Below are 24,987 nucleotides of genomic sequence, written 5' to 3'. Positions count from 1 at the left end.
GTATGATCAAAAAAAACACTTTTTACCTTCCCCGTAGCAGCAAACCTAAGCACTTGTTAAATCTAATGTTATTTAAATAGGGAATAAATGTGTCTTATTTATGGAAATATTTGAGTAAAAATGTAATCAGACAAGTTGAAATTCGCTTAGTCTGCAGGTTTGCTGTGGCGGGGGTATTATTGTATAGTGCGCGTTTACTCCACAATGAACAAAACCTTAAACTTAAGCATAATATTTACGTTGTGATGTAAATTTGCTATAATCATTATAATTATATTTTCATATTCAAATAACGCAAAGAAATTAATTATTTTAATTTTGCTGAGATCTGTTATTCTGATGTGAGTATATTTTGGTCGTTATTGAATTTATCATTTACAGTTTGTGTCGAAAGTGGTTTTTCGGCTCTTGACCCAATTATTCGGCTTCACAACGCACGTTAAATTCGGTGTTCCTGTGTTCGGCTTTTCCTCACGCGTGAAACTTAAAGCGCGCACCGGAAAATGCCAATTTCGGTACTCTACAATAATGAAACCTTTTTCTGGGTAGAAACCAAATCGTTTATTCCTTTTCACAATGTATAATTTTAATAAGATGCCAATCTAATTTTATTCCCTTAGGTATTTTTTGTTCCCACTGCCTTAGGGACTGTTGCTGCTCCATCCGTCTTTTTTTGTTCCTTTGCTGCGTCTGCACTCTGGGGGCCTACGGATGTTTCTCCGGATGTTTTAAGATCATTCAATGTTTCAACTATTTTTGTGTCTTTAGCTATGTCTCCCAACGTTATGGGCGCTATGGGTAAATCACCCGCCTTCAAAATGTCATCAAGGGTGTTCAAGAATTCCGTGCCTTTACGTTCTTCCACTTTTTTGTCATCTTTAGTTGGATCTTCCTTATTAGGTGGTTTGGCTTCTTCGTCCTTTTTAGAGTCTTTGACTTCTTCCACCCTTATAGTCCCGTCGTTAAGGAAGTCTCTACATACTGGAAAGTCAACCGGTGGAAGAGGGAATTCTTCATGTTCTCCTATTTTGAAAGCTACAGCCATCCCCTCTTCTACGTGGTACTCGATGTGGCAATGGAACAACCAGTATCCTAAAATTAAAATACGATTATTAGTTTTACATTATCAATAAGAAACAATATACAATACTTTGCTTACATGATTTTGTATTTTTTTATCTACTCAATGTGCTTTGTCTCTACGACATCTTATCATTCAGTTGATCGGTTACGTTTTTCGTTTGACAAAAAAGAGATAATTTTTAGCATTCATAATGAGTGGAAGTCTACGATTAAGCAAAAATGCATGCAAATAACAGGGTTAAGGCTAAAATGCTGATGGTCCTATTTTACTGAGTGTTAAAATAAAAAGGATATTTATTGGACAGCATCAGAACAAGGAAAATTTGATAGTCGAGCACACAAAGTACTCCCAAGCAGTTTTAATTGACATGGAAGTTTTTTTAATTTCTTCACATAATGTAGGCCTACAGCTTTGTTTTATTTACCATAGTTTAAATCTTTTAAATTAATGCATCTTTAGAGGATTTTAGAGGATAATGCTATTGAATTATCCCTCATGAACCTCTCATCTCGTTATACACATTGTAACAGTCATAGGATTGTAAATAATTGCCTTGAAGATAATTTGAAGTCAAAACATTTAAGTTTAGGTTATAAAATAAATGTTTATTTTGAATCCATGTATATTCCGATGAAATAGTTATTGCGATTTCTATTTGTTGAAACATGATTCAATTTGTATTACATATTCATTTTGCACACTTTCACGTCAGGTAGTATCACTAAAGATATATTATTGGGATTTAAGAGTAAGTTTCAAGGGATTTGTGCAGTATTTTAAGATATTCTTAGGAACACGTACCTCGCATGATTTGTAGAGGGGCTTTTTTCATTGAGTAAATAATGCAATATTTTTTTTATTGAAGCACATTTAGATTTTTTTTATTAATTTCACCATGAGCCACTCATCTCGTTGTACACATTTTAATAGTCATAGGATTGTAAATAATCGCCTTGAAGATAACTTTAAGTCAAAACATTTAGGATTAGATTATAAAATAAATGTTTATTTTGAATGCATAAAAATTTCGAAAGGGGGTCAAGCAGACAGGGTAGGAGATTGTAACAGCGTCCTTAGTTGTATTCGGTGTGTATCTAGTTGAACTACTTACCTACACGTCTCACCATATTATAAGCGTAACACGCGGAACTTTGCAACTAAATATTCAACTTAAGATTAACTATCCTTCAGAAGACGTTCCATTTATATGACTGAATTTTAGCATGTTTTGAAATAAACAAGGACAGAACTTTGATTTTTATAATGATGGGTTCTGCTGCTATACACAGTTTTTTTTCTTATAACTAAAGTAATCTTTTAACTCAAATCAAAATCAAAATATAGTTTAGCTTTACTAATGCACTTTTATGTTACCATCAATAATTATCATAGTATGACAATCAAAGGAATGATTCGTAGAAACTTTTTGAGAATCCTCTTAAACTATGTCCAAAACAATGATAGAATTACATTTACTATACTGCTGTTTCAAATTTCAGCAATTTTATATCTCCTACAACTATTATACATTTTTAACATATAAGCTAGTGCACTCTAAGGGTTGGCATGGATTTAAATTAATATTCAACCCAATACACTAGTCAATGCTAGTACGCTTTGGTGAGATGGTTCTGTACTTCATACATTGTTGGCTTTAATTTTTTACATTGGATAGGAAGTATACTACTCTGTGTATAGTCAATGGATTTAGCCTACGTATGTCAGTTTATTTTGGCAGATACCTGGATTGTTTGCGTGGAACCGCAGTATAGTGTAGCCTCCGTCAGGCACAGTGACGGTGTCTTTATACGGAGGGTTATCCAGATTCCTCACCAACTTCTTCTTCTCGTCCAGACTCTTGACAACGTGTACCTTGGTTTGATTTCCCAGTCGGTCCATCCCAACCACGCGGAACGCGTAGCCGTGGAGGTGAAATGGGTGGTTGGCATTGTAGGTTTGGCCTTATAAAATAACAAAATTATTACATAATTTTTTAAAATACATTTAAGCTTTGAAATATAGCTAACATTTATTGTTGATATAGCAATATTAGATATATGGTTAGCAATATAAGATTGTCCTTATGTTTGATTTTGTGTGTTTTTACGCCAGTGGCATTATTTTAGTTTTGAAAGGGAATGGTCCAAACCCTTAGTCTTGTTACTATCTAACGTCGACCTTTTTGTTAGATAGCATCATTTCATAGCCCAATGACAAATGGCATCTGGATCTGGAAACGATCTCGCATGGATTCGAACCAGCGACCTTCAGATTTGAAGGCAAGCACTATAACCACTCGGCTACCAGACTTATGTTGTTATCAATCTTCTATACTATTATATAAAAATCTAGTGGCGTCTGTCTGTATGTGTGTTACTAATCGGCGCATAAACTACTGAACTGACTGGGCTTAAATTTAACAAAAATATAGCTACCATACCAAGGACCATTATAGGACTATTCACACTTTGATACTGAGGCGGTTGATACTGACCTTGGGCTTTGTCCCTTTGGCTTTAAAAGTTCTGAGGTGAAGATTTTAAAAGTAAATATTGATTGGTCTCCATGGCTACTATAAGAACACATGCAATGTTGGCTACCATAAGAACACATGCAATGTTGGCTACCATAAGAACACATGCAATGTTTGCAATTTGCTATGCCACCCAAATGTAAACAACTTGAACTGTCAAACTACTTTAATTCACAATTCCACAGCTGGTTTATAAATCTAATATATAAAATTCTCGTGTCACAGTGTTTGTCTGCAAACTCCTCCGGAACGACTTCACCGATCGTTATGAAATTTGGTGTGTAAATTCTGTAGGTATGCGAATTGGACGTAAACTATTTCCCGTTTCGAAATTCTTAAAAGGGCTCCGCCCCAGTGGCTCTGGAGTTTCCCATGTTAACCTTATGAGAAATGGAATTAATGAATCTTAACAACTGTTTCAATTAAACAAGTTGGTTCTGTTCTATGATGTTCAATAGCATTAAAGTTACAAGGATTACCAACAGGGTGCAGCACTATTATTTCTTTTACATTTATGACAACAGCTAATTTGCAACCAAAAGGTGAGTGAGCGTAGCGAACGAACTTCAACCTGGAGGCGAGTTAGCGTAGCGAACGAGCTAACCTGAAGGCAAGTGAGCGCAGCGAACGAGCTCCAACCTAAAGGTGAGTGAGCGTAGCGAACGAGCTCCAACCCAAAGGTGAGTGAGCGTAGCAAACGAACTTCAACCTGGAGGCGAGTTAGCGTAGCGAACGAACTAACCTGAAGGCAAGTGAGCGCAGCGAACGAGCTCCAACCTAAAGGTGAGTGAGCGTAGCGAACGAGCTCCAACCCAAAGGTGAGTGAGCGTAGCGAACGAACTTCAACCAGGACGTGATTGAGCGATGCGAACGAGATCATCTTGAAAATTAAACGTAACGGTACTTTCTTTCCATCGGTCTGTCTTAGGGGAAACCTATAACTTAGGCGATACGAAGTTCGCCGGGTCAGCTAGTAGGCATATAATATTCTCTACAATCATGTGTTATGTTTATTTATTCTTATATTTGATGGTTCATTGATTATTGATTTTATGAAATAAGTGAGATTGTATATCTGTTGCTGTATCTAACCCTAATTAATTATTTAAAATTTCGCTAATGTGAATGATTCTATTGAAAGATTTTGGGGTGTAAAAAATAGTGAACTATAATGTTCACAATTACTTGAATCATTTTGACATTTTTGAACACTTAATATTTTTGCCATTTTGTGAGAAATATTACCATTTGCCTTTTCACAAATTGTTTAATCATAATTTCATATTACTACCCATAGATTAGTTATGATGTTTTCTAATCCAGAGGTAGCTACTACCTACCTATATTATAACATTTGACACTTCCTGTAGATTTCACATTCTATTCTAATAATTAATAACTTTTTACGAGCTTTTCATGGTCATTACATATATTTTCAACCAAGTTCCTCTTAACTTAACCTACCCTTGACATAAACATTGTTTGAATGACGTCAAATTTCCTAATTCTAAGCTGATATACAAACATTTCAATTTAAAACCAACAATAGTAGGAGCTATAAATAGTAGGGCTAAGTATGTTTCTGTTTGTTTAAGTAGTAAGAGTGTTAATGTTTTTGTTTGTTCACATAGTATATAATGAGATGTTTTTATAATCAATGCTAAGTGAGCAATGCTTTTTAGAAGCAAGATCACATGTTTCATTTCATTCAAACCGTAATATTAACCAGATATTGTAAATTATTTTTTGTCTATGTTTAATTTTACCATTTAAGAAAAGTAAAAGCTTTGAGTTTTTTATTTGTTTTTTATCATGTAAATGGCATATTTGAAAATGACGATTGTGATATTTGATATAAATATTTTTATAATTACGGTGGATATTATCCGTAAAAGGCGTAAATTACCCAAACAAAAAACCGCTTTTAATTTATTTTGATATTTCATCGTAAAATTAAATTAAATTCACAACTTGGGAGTGTTGCAGTTATAATATGTCTAAATTATTATAAATGAACCAAAAGGCTAGTGATTTGTAACGTTTTAATCCTTTTTAATATCTATTGCACAGTATCTTGCAATTTCCATTACTAAGACATTTTCCAAAGGACGTTTACATAACAGTTCACAAGCTGTATCTGTTGTGATCACAGCCTGTATATAGATCCTAATGTGATTTTGCCACCAAATAAGTGAGTGAGCTGGTCTATCGGTAGAGTGTGGGACCGTGGTCCCCGAGGTATAGGGTTCAGATACTGCCAGTCACCATTGGATATTTTCTAAGTCATAATGCCACAACCGTCTAGATCAGCCTCAAGTAATGAAAATAAATATTTTGGTCCTACCGTCAAATAGTTTATTTCCAAGTAGGAAACGATATATTAACTACTTATTCTGATTTCTAATGAGTTTTTAGTTTGAATCAAAACTATTTTCTTAAAATGTATAACGACACATATATTTAAATTTGTTTCCAGAATAACACCATTTCTCACTATAATTGCTACTATACTGTACTTCAAGTGACCTTTGTCGATGAGGATGAGCTCGACGTTACTGTTGAGAGGCACGTTGATGATGTTAGCACACTCGCAGTACTCACTCCTACAGTGGGAGAGATCCTGGGAGGAACACAACAAGTCCTGAGGAACGTCTTTGTACTGGGACAACAGAGGAACGTGGGGCCACTTGAACGTGACGAAATTGAACTGAGGGGTGTATCTTCTGTATGTGGAGTTGACTGGAACAATAAGGCTATGTTAAATAAATGTTATTCGTTTGAAAGAATCTTTGTACGTTTTGTGTATTAAGTTAAAACTAGGGGCCGATCTGCTCTAGTGGTACAAGCCTCGGTCCCGGGCTCAGCTCCTGCCGATAACCAATGGATTTTATCTATGTGATAATGCCACGACCGTAGTTTGCAATACTACGAGCCTAGCCTTAAGTAAGGTGTTTTAGGCTTTATCGGGTCACGGGTACTTCCGGGCCTTTTTTACACAGAATGGGGAAGGCTGCCAGCCCGGACTGTCTGTACTGCCCTGGCATTACAGTGGTGTCAACACGGCCGAGTACACCTTCTTCTTTTGCGACAAATGGCATGTCCGCCGAGGGTCCTTGATCTCTGAGATCGGCGTCAATATTACTCCAGACAACATCGTTAGAGCTATGCTCCAGGGGGAGGGAACCTGGAACTGTGTAAAACAGTTCATCGAGGCCATACTTCGAGATAAGATGGTCGATCTTGATCAGCCTTAGTTTTCTGAGGAAACTAGAAGGAAAGCCCTAGTAGCATAGTTTTAAAGGCCTAGCCCGAAGTAAAGCGCTAAACAGTTCCAGGTTAGTGTCCTAGGAGATGAGGGGTTTTTTTAGCCGGTAGTCCGGGGACAATGAGCCCGCGGGACTCTGACACTACTGAGAGGCCACTGAGCATCTCAGTGTGAGTAAATGCATTTTTATCTCCTCCCCATAAACAAAAAAATGTTTTTGCAGGTTCTAGCCTATCTTCATAAAAAACCTACCCATATCGCCTAAAGAATATTTACAGTGTTTAAATGCTGTAATGTAATTTTGGTTACATTTCTCAACCGAAGTCATCTAAACATTACCCATTGTTAATTGGTACGTAATTCCAGATTTAAATGTTATTTTTATTAAGAGTGCACCCTTTTAACTTGTGTACCAATTGTAATTGCCTAAATTGTTTACATCTGAATGTATAAAAGATTATAAAAGGCATTACAATTAATTACCCTTTTTTCCTATAGCTTTACTTGAACCTCGGTTAATAGAATACTGTCAAAGAAATGATAATCATTTTGGTTAGGTTTATGCGATATGTATACCAATTAATGGCTCCTATATAATAACTCAAAATGATTCATGCAAATAAATTCAACATTACTATAACAACATTTTAAATACGATGCAGTTAAGGCACGATTCAACCTGAACATGAATAGGAGAAGAGAAATGAGGTTATAATACTTGCTGTGGATTTATTACGGACTGAGACCAGGTGTTTCTAGAGCTGAGCCATTCTATTTATAAACTTATTATTAGGTAGAGTACAACCCCAATTCATTGGTTTTTATAATAGTATATGCTGACCAGACGATTAAAATCACACATATACTTTCCCAATTTTGTTCAATTTAAAGCTGATTCAAAGCTGTACACAATTAAGTCATCTCCTTTTTAGTATTAAGAAAAGAGTATGTGTATCAGTTACCCCTTAAATGTTACCTTCTTTGAAGCGGTAGCCCCCCTTGTGGTAGGCGGGATGATCTACAGGGTTGAAGTCATAGGAGAGCACCACCTGGATGTCCGGCTTCTCACTCACCAGAACTCTGTCCTGCGTCTTGTTGGCGGCCTGCAGGTTGGGAACACTGATGGTGTTGGGCTCAGTGATCTTCACGTTTAAGGGGTTAAGTCGCTGTAATAAAAGTGAAGCTTTAAGGCACCAGTTAAGGGGATCACCTATACTGGTTAGATTCAATGGGAGTTTAAAACCGAAGGAGCGTCATGTATGTCTTACAAATTGTACAGTTAACTCAATTCATCAAATAAATGAAACGGATAGTTCTCTCGTTTCTTACATTTTTTGAGCAAAAGGCAGTTTATAACAATCTTTTTCAAAAACCTTATTGTGTTAATAGAACACCAACCTGTTGTTGGAGAGAACGTTACCGACGAATAGCATAATGCAGCAAAATCAATCCTTTCCAGAGGCTTTAAAATATTATCCAGTCAAATAACCCCATAAGTATCAAATATGTAAGATGTGTACAACCAGTCAGTGTTCATTTTCTTTGTAAAAACTATATTAGTTTTGAAACTAATGCATTCTAGTTATGCGTAACCTTCAACTAACTAATATCTTAACAGAACTTATGGTGAGGTTAACAAATATTACGTGTCCTCAAACCACACACCTCCTGTCAGAGTGAATACCTTATCAACTGAAAACTAAATAAATTGTGTTTAAAAGTCTTTATTGGATTTTACTCATCAATCTAGTAGGTCTATGACATTTAGAAGATCCTACCTATTAATGGATGTGTACAACCTTCCCTGCAATTAATAAGCATATGAAGAGGGAAAATGTGGTAGGAGGTTTATATGTTAAATATGTGGTCAGAAATAATTAGAAATAGTTTAGGAATTCATCCGACTAAGGTATTCAAACCCTCTTAAAATAGCCTTTGTATTAAATTATACATTTTTTCATTGAAGCCCTACGAATTTCCAACTTAAAGTTATATAATGAAAAGTTCGACATTAAAGCTCTTAGCTTAGAGTATTACCCTACCATGGTATATTTGGGGTGCAGGCCGTACCCCACGGGCTCGGTGGGCTCCACCTCAGGGGCACCATCGTAGTGCAACACCGCCACTTGGTGAGCGCTGGTGAATCTGTCATCACAATCCATGAGCCCAGTGAAGCGGATCCAGTAGTTGGCCACCTCTTGGTCCGCGTTCAACACAAAGTCCCACCTCTCGCCAGCGTACGACACTAGCGAGTCCGCTGGCAAACAAACAAACATGTTGTGAGGAAAGAGGGAAATTTTGTGTTTGTGTTGAAATTAATTGTGAGTTATGTTAATCCCAGGCATTTCACACCGATTTTTAAAGAGATTTGAGTCCTCTTTTGACATTAAATTTGCTTGCCTACAAGGTTCGTAAGGAAATTAGCTTGAAACATATCGAGCAAAAATGGATAAATCAGCAATGATAAATCTATGTTTATATTCCGTTGACAAAATTTAGGTGATTTTTGAAGTGAAGCGACTCCATCCCGTCCTCTCGCTCCAGCTGTTTAAACAACAGCCCACAGCTGAGCAGCTGGTAAACACATTTAAGCTATAAAAATGTTAGTGACCATTTTACCAAAGAAACCTTCCCCTTGAACTGCCTAAATTTTGGGAACGGCCTAAATGATCAATGCTTGAACACGAACCCACTACATCACTACCTTGGTCCCGCTGTGCGTTATGCAGCCAACTAACCCCACCGACTCACCCTGATACAGTTCACATTTTTTTAAAGTGTCATTAAGTAAGCAATATTTAATTTTTGTTGTGGCTTAAAGACACAAGGGTACTCCGTGATACCACTCAATAAATCAAAGACATCTGTTTAATATTAGATCATTGTCAAAAAATAGAATGGCATTTGACCACGTCTAGTTCTCTGTCACAAATATGTTGTATGAGGGTTAAGAAATGCTACAATTACTTTTACAATAAACTCACCAACGACAGGATCGAAGTCATAGCCGTCAGTCGCTATGTAGGTGACATTGTGTTTGTCTATGTACATCTCCACAGGACAGTTCATAACACCAGAATTGATCAGTCGGAATCTGTACCTCGTTCCCTGTTCCATCATACCAAAATCAAGCTTAAACATGAATTTATACTAACATGTTTGATTCTCATTCAAAATATGTCATAGAAATATTCATTTTGGACCTTTTTTTCCAAAATAAAATACTACTCTTTACTTACGAGGTTACACAGGTTTGTTAAGGTTTCTTAACTAAGTATTTTAGAATCATAAAATGTACCTTATGACTGTTTCTATCAAGTTTCTATCACATGAGGGCAGATACAAGGTAATTTGAACTTTTTCACAAATTAAATTTTGAGTTTTATTTAGTTCTCTGTGATATACATATATAAATAAAAACACTAAAAGGTATAAAATTCAATCGTCAGTCAGTCAGTAATTTAAATATTACATATAATATTTAAATATTTAAAAAGTTACACTTAAACTAAAGAAAAGTATACTTGTTATATTTTTTCTGCTTTGCTTGCACTCAGGAAGGATCTCTTCACTAAAGCACATTGAGACCATGGTGTTTTGTTATGGACACACCAATGTATCTTACGATAAAAAACAACTCATGATGTTTTCAAAATTGTATTTGTTTCTACAATATTAGTTCAATAAATTATATTAAAAATACATGTGACATGATGAAATAAATATTTTATATTGTTTCTATAAGAATGGCACATAATCACTGTAAGATTCTTCCCTCGATGATTTTTAGAGAGAAACGAGGCCTATATCGTAACCAGGTATATTAGAAATACTATTGAAAATCACGTTTAAATGGGTTCCCTAGTTTTTGGTTAGCAACCTTTGAGTAATGCTAACAGGTGTAAACATTTGTTCAAAAGTCTGTTATCGTAGCTGGACCATTTGGGTGCTGTGATTTACATAGGAGATGACTGAGTAAGCTTCGGGATGGAGCCGAAATAGACAGTCTGATGGCAGTGATATGAATCAATCTCAACCAATCAATAATAACTAGTGTACATGTTGCTCGAAATCGAGCAATTGCAAAGTATCACAGGAGTTATTTCAAAACGAATAACAGTCATATTTACAATAAGTTTAAAAGAGTCAACTCAAAGATTACCGGTGTGTAAGTCAGACCATGTTTATCTTCGTTATTGATAAACCTAAAGCATTCCGGCCGGTTTTATCCTTCTCAAAGTGCCTCGCTGAACAGGCAACACAGGTCATTGATAGAGGGCCAATTGAGAACGAAAAGTCGTTTTGGGGTAGTATTAGGGCGCATTTGTAACCTAATAGTTGAGATTGTCCAGGGTCAGGTGCTGACTGTGATGAGTTAAGTCTATTACGCGCCACTGTTCTGTAGCTGCGGTCGTTATCACGATTACGCCTCCTGTCTATGTTTCGTTGTCGTCGCGTCGGAAGCATTAAAAAGAAAAAAAAAGAAAAAAAAACAAATTATAGCTACACAAAATAACGATAAATGCACACATTTAAGTTACAATCATGCTAACACGATCCGTCATAGCGACACAAAACAAAGATAAATCACAAATTGAAGATACAACCATACTAACACGATCCGTCGTGGGGGTTATGTTTACACAAACTCAAATAGTAAATAAATGTACTCAATGCGTTTCATTGTATTGAAAAATAAATAACAGCAATTAAATTATACAGCTGATCAAAATGTAAACAATTATGTTCTTCATAAGGATAACATGGGAACTTTCAAAGCCACTGGGGCAGAGCCTAAGCGATTTTTTTCAAAAATGTAAGGCCAGTTTGCAAATCTACGCGACACGGTCTTTCCAATGAGACGTCAATGGATAAATTCGGTTAAGAAATGGTGGAGGAGTTCAACCGACAAAGTTTCATGTAGCGTATTAATTATATAGATAGTGTTTGAATTATCGGAAACAATAGAGTATATCTACACTGGCTAGGGTTACATAAACTGAAATTATTCATTGAGAGGGAAGCTAAATTGATCCGTTATTCCCCCCAGATCTGAATGCCTGAAGCCTGATCGCAAACGTTGCATAATATGCACCACAGGACAGCATAAGCAAAGCATGCTTATACAGTCAAGTAGGATCAGTCCATGAGCACAGACAATGCAGATTAGGTCTGGTATTCAAAAAAGCTTGGAAACGACCAAACTGAAACAATTTTTATTTTCATAGAAATTTAACTGATTGTACTTAATTTTAATTATGAAAATAAGTTTTGCGGATTAATACAAATTGTTACATAGTGTATTATGAAAAAATGCATTAGTGAACTATTATTTTTTTTTTTTTAGATGTGGACATTTGAAACTATGGTTGTAAATTTAGCCTATTGGTTTACTATATATGCAACTTTTATTGGTAACATTTTTCACATTAATTTCATCAAAGATTATAACAGTAAACGGGGTTTTAAGCCAAAAATTACTTAAAGTTGTCATATCGGTTGAATATGAAAGCTCTCTAATGACAAGAAGTTTATAGTCACTTATCACGTATCACATGTTTTTTTTTTATTTTATTTTATTTTATTTTTTTACTTATACCTACAGAAGTTGAGACAGAGCTCCTAACCATCGAGTCCTGAAATACCTCAGCTGTTAATGCTTGGTGATACAAGGTTGTTTCAATCTACGTTTTCACTTTAGTTAGGTATACCAAACGGCAGGACCGTAAGCCAGAAAGATACCAGAAAGGACCGTAGCACAATACAAATATACTGTATAATGTTTCCTTTATTTTTCAATCTTGAATAGCTGAACATATTTTAATGATTGATAATACCTTTAATAATGATTGGAATTTGGTTGCACAATATATATATATACTATTTATTCTGTCTAGTCTAACTCTGCCTTCTGTTACCTTCTGAACTTTGAATACCGCAACAGGAGTGTTGGTCAAATTTTTGGAGTTTTTGTACCATCTTCCTTGTCCATTGACCAGAAAAACGTCTCCCTTATTGGTGCCAGTGCCCTGAAAAAGACAACACTTTTCACCTACAATAAGAACAAGTGTTTATCAAACAATTAACCACAGCTGGATTTATATGCGTGGGTATAGTGCTCAACAATTCAATAGGTCACCAGTCCGATGCTGAGAAAGTTCAGTAGCTTTTTGATTCGAAACTGGACCCAAATGTCATTGATCATTGGGCTTAAAAAGTTATACTGACTTATGAAGCAGATTGATCGTAGTCGGTACTGTTACCTCTGTAGCTGTTACCTGTGTTAGCTCTGTAGCTACTCAAATCAGCTTAATTCGTTCTACACTCTCCTTGCAATTATTTTCACCCAAAAACGCGCACACAAGTGTGTTTAGTTATCTCAAAGAATAATTGATAGCTGAGTTCAACATAAGTCTTACCTGAACGTGTGACACATATTTGTCCATACTGGACTGGTGCGTCCAGTCGTAGACTATCATGACGTGTTCAGAGAGGTCCTCGTTGTACAGATTTCTGTGGATGTTCACAGAGTCAGGAACCCGGACGATGAAGGCTCCGAAAACACCGTCAGCCCGTTGGACCCCTTAAAACAGATTTTAGGTTATAATTTTTCCTAGGTTACGCCATTAAGCTGTCCAAACCGTAGTCTGGTTGCCGATCGGTTTGGTTCAGAAGTATTCAGATTTGCTACAAATTCCAAGCAAATAAAGATGAAAAATACAGGATATGACGGAATAAATATTTTACTAGTGTACCTGTTGCTAACACAGTGAATTCTCATACTGGTGCAATATGCATCTTTCTGTCGTCCGATATCTCGAGAATTACTAAATATATCACAATATCTTGCAAACTTTCGTCGTTGAAGAATATTTGTTCAGTAGGTAAAACCATTTTTAATTTTGTACCATAAGATTAACATTATGAGCTACCTTTTTCTTCTTTTTATTTGTTTTTCCTTTTTACGACCTGCAATTTTGTCGTTTACTTGAGACAGAGAGAACGACTTAGCCACTTAACTCGTTCATCCATAGATAACAGTTATACAGTACCGTATTCACATTATAACTCTACAATTTCAGGAATAATAATGTGCGTATTTAGGAAAATTTAAAACGGCAGCGGTTAACAAAGAATCTACCGAAATTTATTGTAATTGTAAAAAAATGAATATTTACATGTTTATTCTACAGGTTACGTTACTTCAATTGGTTACGAGTACGACCACGGCCACCTTTAAGCCGATGGGTAAAGTCTACTATTAATTGTTTTCTAACTTGCTAAAAGTTAAGTTTTAACTGTTACTAATTAATACAGCTTCAGTATCTAATAGTCAATGGTTTTTAGTTCTTTTTGTTCTGGTTTTTCCTAAATAAATTTCAGTAAGGCATTAATGGTTTTCAGTTATCTATTCTGTGGTTCAAATTTTGCCCAAAAATATTTAGTTACTATACATTCATATTATTGTTAATACAACGACATAACATACAAAGATTTTTTTTATCAAATAAGGATTTTTTCATCTATATCTTTATTTCATCGGTCGTCTCCAACTCACTAACTCATAATCATAAATGAAATGCTGCATTTAGTTTAGGTTCATTCTGCTATTAATAGTACAGGTAAAATAGGGTTTTATAAAAAACAAAATTTGTACATTCATGAAATTTCACCCTGTGAGTTACTAATAATATGAGAAATGAAGGTCCGATAAGTCCCCAAAATTTTGGGCGTCCTAAGGCCCTTTTTGATCCGAAGGGCCCTTGTTCGTGAATAATTTTGTTTTTACGTTTAAGGTCGAGTGAGGTGTGGTTTTCGATGGTTTTAGTTATTTTAAATCGATTAGGACTAGTTTTAAGTCTATTAAACCACTCCATACAGGGTGTTTCGAAATATTATTACTTTTTACTATATTTAAACATTTATTCATAAAGTAATAAAATTAGTTACCTCCATGCTCTATATAAAAGGAGATTATTGAAAATAATTGTAATTCTTTACTACGTAAGGGGAAAGGATCACAAGGAGTAAGAGAAAATATAAAATACCCCCGTCACAGCAAACCTGCAGACCTAGCGAATTTCCGTTTTACTTACTTGATTTTCAATTAAATCTAAATTAGCATTGCGTTTAACGATTACCTAGGTTTGCTGCTACAAGGAGGCTAATAAAGTGTGTTTATAGTAAAATATTAATAGCATAGTATAAAACAAATAAATCTGACAAGTTTGATCAAGATTTATCTATTAACAAACAAACAAAATCATTTTACACTATTCTACGTAAGAATAACATGGGAATTTTAAATTTACAAATTTAGTATTTTTATCCGTAACTAATAACCATACAAAAACACGTTAATATACTAAATTATTTATTTTTAAGCTATTTTAAATGATCTAGAGAAAAATTGGGAAACTTTGTGTTTTGAGGGTGAAGTAAATGAGAAAATCCAATTTTTACCCCATAAACCTCGTTCCCATTGTTCAGGTACCGACAATGCAGCTCTGATGTCTTAGTGTTGTCCTGGTCGTCATAACCACGAAAGACAACCGTACTTGTATTGATTTAAAATAATTTTGAGGAAATTAAGTTACAAGTTGCAAACGTCTGTATGTGTGAAAGTTGTTTTTGCACCACATTTTTCGTGCAGATTGGTGTTGCCTGTTCTGCAATATGCAAGGTTTGTAAAGGGGAGTCCTGCTTGAACACCAACTTGGACAAAATCAGTAAAGATGGACAAGTTGCTAAGAATAATAAAATGGTTAATGAGTCGTCTGAGAATAATTATTGTGATGATGAAATTGTAAAGAGAGATAGTATGGAAATTGTAGAAAAATAGCTTTAGTTTAAGTATTTAATTTTAATATGTAAGGTTTTATACAAATACAATTGTTTTAATTGTTAATAAATGTAAAAAAAACGTAAATAGCTGCCTAAGAAAAATACACATCAATTTGAAATTGGTCTTCATAGATCTGCACGAAAAACACATTGAAAGATTATTCACACCTTAAAAGTTGAAATTATTGCGTAGTAACCTATGTTATTATGTTATAGTGTAAAACTTAATCCATCCCCTTTTAGCGAACTTCCCTTATAAGAAATAAGCTATTACCGAAGGTCCTATGGTAAAACATAGACCCGAAACCGATTTACGTTTTCATTTCGATGCCCCCAGAAGCCTAAAGGACCCTTAGAGGGCTGTTGTTTAGAGGGTTGCTAGATAACTCAAAATATTATATATTATGTGTTTATATACATACAGGGTGAGTTTTAAATGAGTTGCCCCCTACTTTTTCCTACATTTCTTAAGATATCAACTCCGGACCACGTCAGATCGTTGTAAAGTAGTAAGTACTTCATTTTGACTGGGTATAAACTTTTGGCCGCCATCTTGGATCCACCATATTGGATACAAAAATTTTTTTTCAAATGTAAAGGTAGAGTTGTGACCCATTAGTCCAAACTAAAATTTTACGGTGATTACAATGCCGCAAATAGTTGTTAAAAATCCTGATCTGTTCTAAAGTTATAAGGACTTTTCATAACTTTATTTTTAGCCCATTTTAACATTGTGCATTTACAAACTAATACCATAATCTCAAAATAGTGCTAGATAAAGATAAGTATACACCACCATTCATTGTCGACCTATTTTCACTTGGTTATGATGGATGTATTTTTTTCGGCCGCCATCTTGGATTCGCCATTTTGAAATGTGACAAATTAATTTAAATATGAAGGTGGTGTTGTGACCCATCATTTTCAACTACTTTTTTATGCTGAACTCAATGCTGCAATCCGTTTTTGGTTATCAAGCTTTCTTGATGAAATATTAAAATGATCTTATTTAAAATTTCAATAATTCAAAAACCAAACGTGCAAATGAAAAACTGATTGCGGCATTGAGTTCAGCATAAAAAAGTAGTTCGAAATGATGGGTCATAACACCACTTTCATATTTAAATTAATTGGTCACTTTTCAAAATGGCGAATCCAAGATGGCGGCCGAAAAAAATACATCCGTCATAACCAAGTGAAAATAGGTCGACAATGAATGGTGGTGTATACTTATCTTTATCTAGCACTATTTTGAGATTATGGTATTAGTTTGTAAATGCACAATGTTAAAATGGGCTACAAATAAAGTTATGAAAAGTCCTTTAAACTTTAGAACAGATCAGGATTTTTAACAACTATTTGCGGCATTGTAATCAACGTAAAATTCTTGTTTGGACTAATGGGTCACAACCCTACCTTTACATTTGAAAAAAAAACTTTGTATCCAATATGGCGGATCCAAGATGGCGGCTAAAAATTTATACCCAGTCAAAATGAAGTACTTACTACTTTACAATGATCTGACGTGGTCCGGAGTTGATATCTTAAGAAGTGTAGAAAAAAGTAGGGGGGGAACTCATTTAAAAATCACCCTGTATATAATATAATATATCCATGTTATATACGTGTCCGTAAACATGATAACTCGAGTAATTTTGGTTCAATTTTAACGAAACCGGCATAATCGGTCCATGGAACAGGGTTAAATTTTATGTGGTATAAATTTGTAATCTTTGACCCTCAAAACACAAAGTTTCCCAATTTTTCTCTAGAGCATTTAAAGAGCTTAAAGAAAACAAATAATTTAGTATATTAACGTGTTTTGTAAGTGTATTAGTTACGAATAAAATTAAAATTTTTAAATTTAAAATTCCATGTTATTTTAAGGAGAATAGTGTAAAATGATTTTGTTTGTTTGTTTGTAGATATGTCTTAATAAAACTTGTCAAATTTATTTGATTTATACTAGGCTATTAATATTTTACTATAAACACACTTTATTAGCCTCCTTATTTGTAGCAGCAAACATAAGTATTCATTAAGCTCAATGCTATTTTAGTTAATTGCAAATCGGGCAAATGAAAATTCGCTTAGTCTGCAGGTTTGCTGTGACGAGGGTATTTAATATTTTCTCTTACTCCTTGTGATCCTTCCCTCTTATATAGTAAAGAATTACAGTTATTTTCAATAATCCCCTTTTATATAAAGCATGGAGGTAACTAATTTTATTACTTTATGAATAAATGTTTAAATATGGTAAAAAGGAATAACATTTCGAAAACCCCTGTATGGAGTGGTTTAATACACTTAAAACTAGTCCCAATCGATTTAAAATAACTAAAAACATCGAAAACCACACCTCACTCGACCCTTAAACGTAAAAACAAAATTATTCACGACCAAGGGCCCTTCGGGTCAAAAAGGGCCTTAGGACGCCCAAACTTTTGGGGACTCATCGGATCTTCATTTCTCATATTATTAGTAACTCACGGGTGAAATTTCATGAATGTACAAATTTTGTTATTTATATAGAGTGTTTTTGTATTATTTTACATGTACTATAATGGTAAGACGGCAACCTAGGTAGGTTTTAAAAGTTTGTGAATAAATCCCATTCAACCCATTTAAATTACATAAGTATTGCAATCAAACTGTATTTTCAATTCAACCCAAATCTTTTAAGTTAAGTTCAACCTACAACAAGTAAACTCAATTCGGATGAAGAGCGAATGAAACTCAATGGACACAAGGATATCAATAGGAAGGAACTTTCCAGAATTTGGCCTAAATAAGTGAACAAATTTAGTGAGTTTAATATTGAACACTCAGTCGACTATGTGCCAACCCAACTTATAGACACTTCGCCAAGTATAGTTATAAGTAAAGGGCATCTGTCAAGTGTAGCCAACTATATGTAGTAAATAGTTTATTTCTTAAACCAAAGGAGTTCACAAACATTTTAATGTAATAAAAGGTATAATTTACACAAAAACACATGAGGAATGCTTACTTTAAAAACGTATGTTTGTTCTGTACCCATTACTTGGTGTCCCGAGCTTAAGCACGTTAGGCTGTTGGCTTAGAGTGCTTTAGCAAATGACTTGTTTAGAGTCGAGTATAAAATTGCTCAAGTATAATCATTGCAATAACCTAGGTAAAGCATTACAGATGCCAACTTGCCACAACTTACACAAACTAATTTCAACAAATGTACGTTATCATGATATATACAAGTGAAAAGTGTGACTCGTGTGTTACCAGTGTGCGCGTGCCAGAAGAGTGTTCCCGGGTTGTCGGCGTTCATGGTGTACCGGAACGCTGAGATAGGGTTAATGGGACACTGAGTGACGTATGGTACGCCGTCCATGTACGGTGACCGGACCTGGTGATGTCCGTGCCAATGGATACTAGTAGACTCGTCAGCCATGTTGTTCTCCACGTCCACTACAATCTTGTCACCCAGACATACCTAAAAGTAGACATTCTTAAATTGTTAGGGAAAAACCACAAGACAAAGTGTAGAAATGAAAGCCACTAGGTTCTGACCCAGCCTGTTTAACACTTTACTTCACGTTACACTTTGACAGTTGCGGCATCATCACTCAGCTGATATAAGCTAATGGTGATTATTGGGATATGAGCCCGTGATCACCGGGACCCAAACTCCACGCTCTACTACACTAGACCAGCTTGCTCAACCAGTCGTGTAGAGCCTAGGAGATAAGCATATTGAAAACTATATTGACGTTTGAAACACCTCAATGTAATTTTTAAAGGACGAATAAATTGATAACTATCAAATTTGTCCAATAAGTTGTGGATTAAAATTAGTAGAACTGACTAGTACATCATGATATATCTGAAATCCAAGAAAGTTCAACACAATCGTTTACTGTTTTCATTTTAAATGTATTTTTCTCCTTTCTTTATATTCTAGTATTTTTTATTTAATCTGTTTACTGTATTTGTAGTTTTATAATTGTATGGTTTAATGTGTTCTAATTTATATAAGTTTGTTCTACTTTCTTATACAGAGTGCCTCATACTGTAAACAATGTATAAAAATTTAATTTAATAAAACAAAAATGAAGAATACCGTTAATTGTGTTTTATATATTTAACATAGCTTTATAAAATTTGGTATACAATAATAAATCATGCTTTTTTAAAAATAATTGTTTAAAATTTATCTTTAAAAATGGTGGCCTTTAAAATTTTTATAACTTTTATTAATAGAATATGGCTGATTTCATGAAAATAGTTCTGTACCACTTTTATTTGACATCTTTTCCAAGTAATCAATCAAACAGATCCTAATGCAAAAGGATCAAATTTAAAAACCTAAGAAATCACGATTTTGAGTTAAGCCAAGCAAAATAAGGCAAAGCTGTTTATTTGCGCCTCATTTTGCGCCTAAAAATCGTGAATCCTCAGCTATTTATTATTTGATCTTGTAAAACTCAGCTTGATATATACAGGGTGTCCCGTATGTAAACACCCAAACTCCTTAAAATGGCTCTATGGGTAAAAATAAAAAGATAATCAAGAATAACATTTTTTCCAAAATCGCTTCGTTAACCAGTATCCGCCATTTTGTATTTTTTACATAAACATTTTATGTTTGGATTTTTTCAACCGATTCTTATAAAACTTGGTATGTAGGATAAGGTAAAAGGGACCCATCATAGAAAAAATGTCAACTTGATCCAACAAAAAATTTCAAAATGGCGGCCATTTTAATTGTTTAAACTTAAATTACTCAAAAACGACAAATTTGATGAAAGAATGCCAAAATCACTTTTATTTAGAATTTTTAATTCCCTATCAAACGATACCAAGTCCAAAAATATCAAATAAGAAATAGCTGATATATTACGATTTTTAGTTGTAAAATGGGGTAGAATAAGGCAGAAGCTAGTCAGTTTTGCCCCATTTTACAACTAAAATTCATAATATTTCAGCCATTTCTTATTTGATCTTTTTGAACTTGGTATCGTTTGAAAGCGAATTACAAATTCTAAATAAAAGTATTCTTGGCATTTTTTCTTCAAATTAGCCGTTTTTGAGTAATTTAAGTTTAAAAAATTAAAATGGCCGCCATTTTGAAATTTTCTGTTGGATCAAGATGAAATTTTTTCCATCATGGGTCCCTTCTACCTTAACCTACATACCAATTTTTATAAAGATCGGTTGAAAAAGTCAAAAAACAAAAATGTTTATGTAAAAAATACAAAATGGCGGATATCTGGTTAAGAAAGCGATTTTAAAAAAAATGTTATTCATGATTTTCTTTTTATTTTGACCCATATAACAATTTCCCGGAATTTGGCTGTTTACTTACGGGACACCCTGTATATATTCTAAGAGCTAAATAAAAGTTTTCTTTTCATTATTTCATTAAACCGCCCATTACTTAGTAATTTAATTAAAAATATATATATTATATTAAATGGCCAACATTATGAAACGAAAAGTTATGATTACTTTTCGCAAACAGAGTATGGTTAATTTAAAATTGTATACTAAGTTTCATAAATTAAATATATCTTATCAGTTTTCACAATATAAATTAAATCAACAAAAATAAACGACAGATATCTTACTAACGGTATGTTTTTAGGAAAGAAATGCCATTCTTGATTCTCGTTTTGTTTTGACCCATTAAACCTATTCCCAATTTGTTGTACTAACTCACAGAACACCTCGGTTACTTTTTTCTTCTTTTCCTCTATTCTTCATTACTTGCTGTTGAACTATTTCTTTACTTCTTTTTTTTTAGCTTTCAAAACTAGTTAGAGAATCCCCGATATATAAGTTTATATCATATTATATTTCCTCGCTACTGTATAACTCTAAAAGGTTTAAAATGTACTTTAATATTATTGGAAAGTAAAATTCTAAATTAAATAATCACACTGTTTAAGCAACCGATACCTCCACACTAGGTCCTGGTATTTTTCTGTTGACGGTGGTGATCGGTCTAGCGACCCCGTCCAGCGACACGCAGTCCGGTCTGTAGCAATCAGTTACATTCCTAGGACAATCGTAACACGCCTTGCTCATGGCGAAGTACTTCTCCACAGTAAACTTGTAAATACACGTCATCGGCTCCCCCTCTACACACACCCTGTTGCAGGGGTGGTGTTCCACGTCGGGGAACTGGTAGTGGGGCTCATCCTCGGCCACGGCTGGAGAAATAGTTTGGATAAAGTTGTGGAAATGTTACTTATAGAAGACATATACGGTACATAATTTTACGTCAACAGTTAAAAAGGGGTAGTTAAACTCTCAACACATTTCACCCATTTATTCAGGCATCATCTGGTGAACTCTAAACAAGAACGGAGTCGATCATCCATTCCAACATCATCAACGATCATCCAACCTTCAAACAAATATAACGCACGAAAACGTTCTTTTGTAGCATGAAATATGTATGTCGTGTATTTTTTTTTTTTTTTTTTTTTTTTTTTTTACGACTCTTAAATGGATGAAGCATTCTTGTTAGGAGTTCACCAGTCGATGCCTGAATAAATAGTCGAAATATGTTGTAAATTTGACTACCACATTTGCACTGTTGACGTAAAGGTATGTGTACCTTATATTTGTCTAATTAAACAGTTCAGGGGCTATATAATGAATTCTAATTAGTTATAGAAACCATACCTTATGAGTTTTATACAACTAAATTAGTTGTTAGGCAAAAGCTCAATAACAATGCTGCGTGGTTGGTTGGGTGGTGGGTAAATATTCACGAAACTAAATACGGTTGGCAACTTATTTAAAGCAATTAAGTTATGGACGTAATTTAAAACTTTGTGAGATTTTCGGTTCCATATTTTTCAACATAAGCAATAGTTGATTCAACATTCCGAGACGTTATTTGTGTTAATACACTTTGAGCAAATGTTGTTGTATTTCACTAACACAAATGGGTAATACTAACTAATGGTAAAAATCGGTACTTTCCTGTTAAAGGGAACATTCATTATTATCAAAGATTTTTAATCAATATATCAATATTTTTCTTTCCCTTTATGATCCATTACAAATTGACAACTATCTTGTTTAGGCTAAAATCAAGTCTATTATGAATTTAAACTGTTCTAAGCTAACCTAACATAACCAATCAAACTTGCTGTACCATTTTAAAAATTCCGTTTGATTACAGAAAAGGCATGTGGGGAATATTAAACGGAATTTTTAAATGTTACAGAAAGTTTGGTTAGTTTTGTTAGGCTGGTTTGGAACAGTTTCATTTTAATATATTTTTTTATACTGAACAATATTTATTTATCGTAGTTGTCAGCTGATAGGTTTTAATTCGTTAATATCGATATATCGATTGAAAATCATCGATAATAATGAATGTTCCCTTTAACAGGAAAGTACCTAAAAATCTAATACTAATAATAATATTATCACTAATACTAATAATGGCTAATATTAATGACTAGTGACTCACACAAATAGTTAAGTCAAATAAATCAAATAAAATAATAAAAAACTACACTCATTGTTTTTTTTTATATTTTTTATTCAAATTGGAATGTTTGTAAGTCAATGAATTTGATAACACCATCATGCAATCCTATCTTTGATCTCTCTTGTCAAGGATTTTTTTGCGTTTATACAAGTCATAAGAAAGAAGAAAAATATTCCGTTTCATAACAAAATTACATGTTACTTTTTGCTTTTGGATCGGTCAAGTGTTACACCTGTTTTGTACTTAGACAAAAAAAAGGATAATTGTTGTGTATGTTGACATTACACATCAATATACAAAGGAATGTAACAATTTTTAAGTTCTTTTTCATGATGTCATTATATAATTATGACTTCAGCTTAAGTTAAATAGGGTTAAAACTTGTAAATGGAATTACAGCACAAGTTAACTTAGTTTGGCCAACAAGTGACTTTTAAAACAAATGTAACTACGATAATTAACTACGTATTCGGGTATACAGAAAAACCTTGCGTTTGTATTATTCATTTCGGTTTGTTGATGCAGTTGCAAAACAGTCTTTAAAGATACAATTTTCCCGTAAACAGTAATTTAGTTAGATTTACTTATATCTTTAAATTAGGGTTGAAAACAGTAAGTCGTTTTTTATTGATGATTAAAGACATCCATTTTTCCATAAACCTTATTAAGAATAATTCTCATGTTATTATTTTTAGGTAATCCGTCTCTGAACGATAAAAACCCTGCTACTCACCGATATTTAAAGTTGAACTCCAAATAACCACAAATGATAGCCATACATGTTTAGTCATGTTTCCTGAAAACATTTACAATTAATTAAGCAGATGTATCAAATAGTCCAAGATGTAGCCTATTCCTGAAAATGACGCAATAAGAAGCTTAAACTTTGTTTAATAAGTTACACTATTTCGTTTTGGCTTTTATTTTTTTTACATTGTTTAACAATGTTTTTAAATGTTGACAACTTTAACATTGTTTTAGATCAGAAGATATACGTTTTTACTGTAACCTATTACTAAACTCAACAATCCTTTCCTTGGCTAGTAAAATATTATATTTCATTACGACAGTAGAAAGTGAGTCATATTTGACACCATATTTGAAGTGCACATTTGTAGAGCACATTAAATGGTCGAGAATATGTGTAGACTTACTTTTAATCGTGTTTTGAACGTTACTTTTCGCTACACCACAAAGACTAGTTAGTTTCTTAATTAAAACAGAAATTGGTTATCTCTTGCATTTATTTAAGTTTATTAAGTTATTAAGTGCTTAAATTTAAAGTTCAATGGTTCTTTGGTTGTTGAAAATTGAAACAGTTGACCAAACAATGAGAAATATTTGTTTACGTCAGGCAAAATCCAAAAAAGATAGTAAACATTGCTTTCGCATAGTAAACATTCTTTTTCCTTAGTAATTAATGTAATGATGAATTTTCGCAGTTGATAAACATGTTTCACAGTAGTGTAGCGAAAATAATATTAAATCGCTTAGTAACATTAAGAAGTATAATGCAAAAAGGAATAAAGGTAGACATTATATCTCATTAAAACGTAAAACAAACCATTGTCATCTACGACAAACTTGCGTTACTCATGTACTAATTTTGAAATTTTTTACCAGCTTTACATTTTTCGTTTATTGAATCAGATCGAATATATAATACTTCGTAATTTTCAATAATTTATTGATAATATAAGTAACAGTTTAAAGCACAGTATTTCTTTTCTTGTGTATATCCTTACCTGCGCAGTGAAGAAGCCGTTGTGCCAAAG

At 33.8% G+C, this 24,987-nt stretch overlaps 1 protein-coding gene across 1 annotated transcript; it reads right to left on the bottom strand.

The window, feature by feature from the left end:
* Positions 1–536: 536 nt before the first annotated feature.
* LOC128982847 (uncharacterized) lies at positions 537–24,987 on the bottom strand. The gene is made up of 12 exons (XM_054401885.1): positions 24,958–24,987; positions 23,946–24,008; positions 21,661–21,914; positions 18,985–19,195; positions 13,302–13,465; positions 12,801–12,911; positions 9,867–9,990; positions 8,925–9,139; positions 7,859–8,048; positions 6,144–6,356; positions 2,827–3,045; positions 537–1,092 (listed from the first exon to the last, which is right to left on the bottom strand). Exons 2-12 carry the CDS (start codon positions 24,001–24,003, stop codon positions 617–619), a joined length of 2,235 nt encoding a protein of 744 aa, XP_054257860.1. The 5' UTR covers positions 24,004–24,008; positions 24,958–24,987; the 3' UTR covers positions 537–616.

This window comes from Macrosteles quadrilineatus, unplaced genomic scaffold (genome assembly GCF_028750875.1).
Source record: "Macrosteles quadrilineatus isolate MER2022 unplaced genomic scaffold, UCM_ALF_1.0 Scaffold_1__1_contigs__length_201487025, whole genome shotgun sequence".
In the NCBI taxonomy this organism is placed as follows: Eukaryota; Metazoa; Arthropoda; class Insecta; order Hemiptera; family Cicadellidae; genus Macrosteles; species Macrosteles quadrilineatus.
This window is presented reverse-complemented; position numbering and strand designations above follow the sequence as displayed.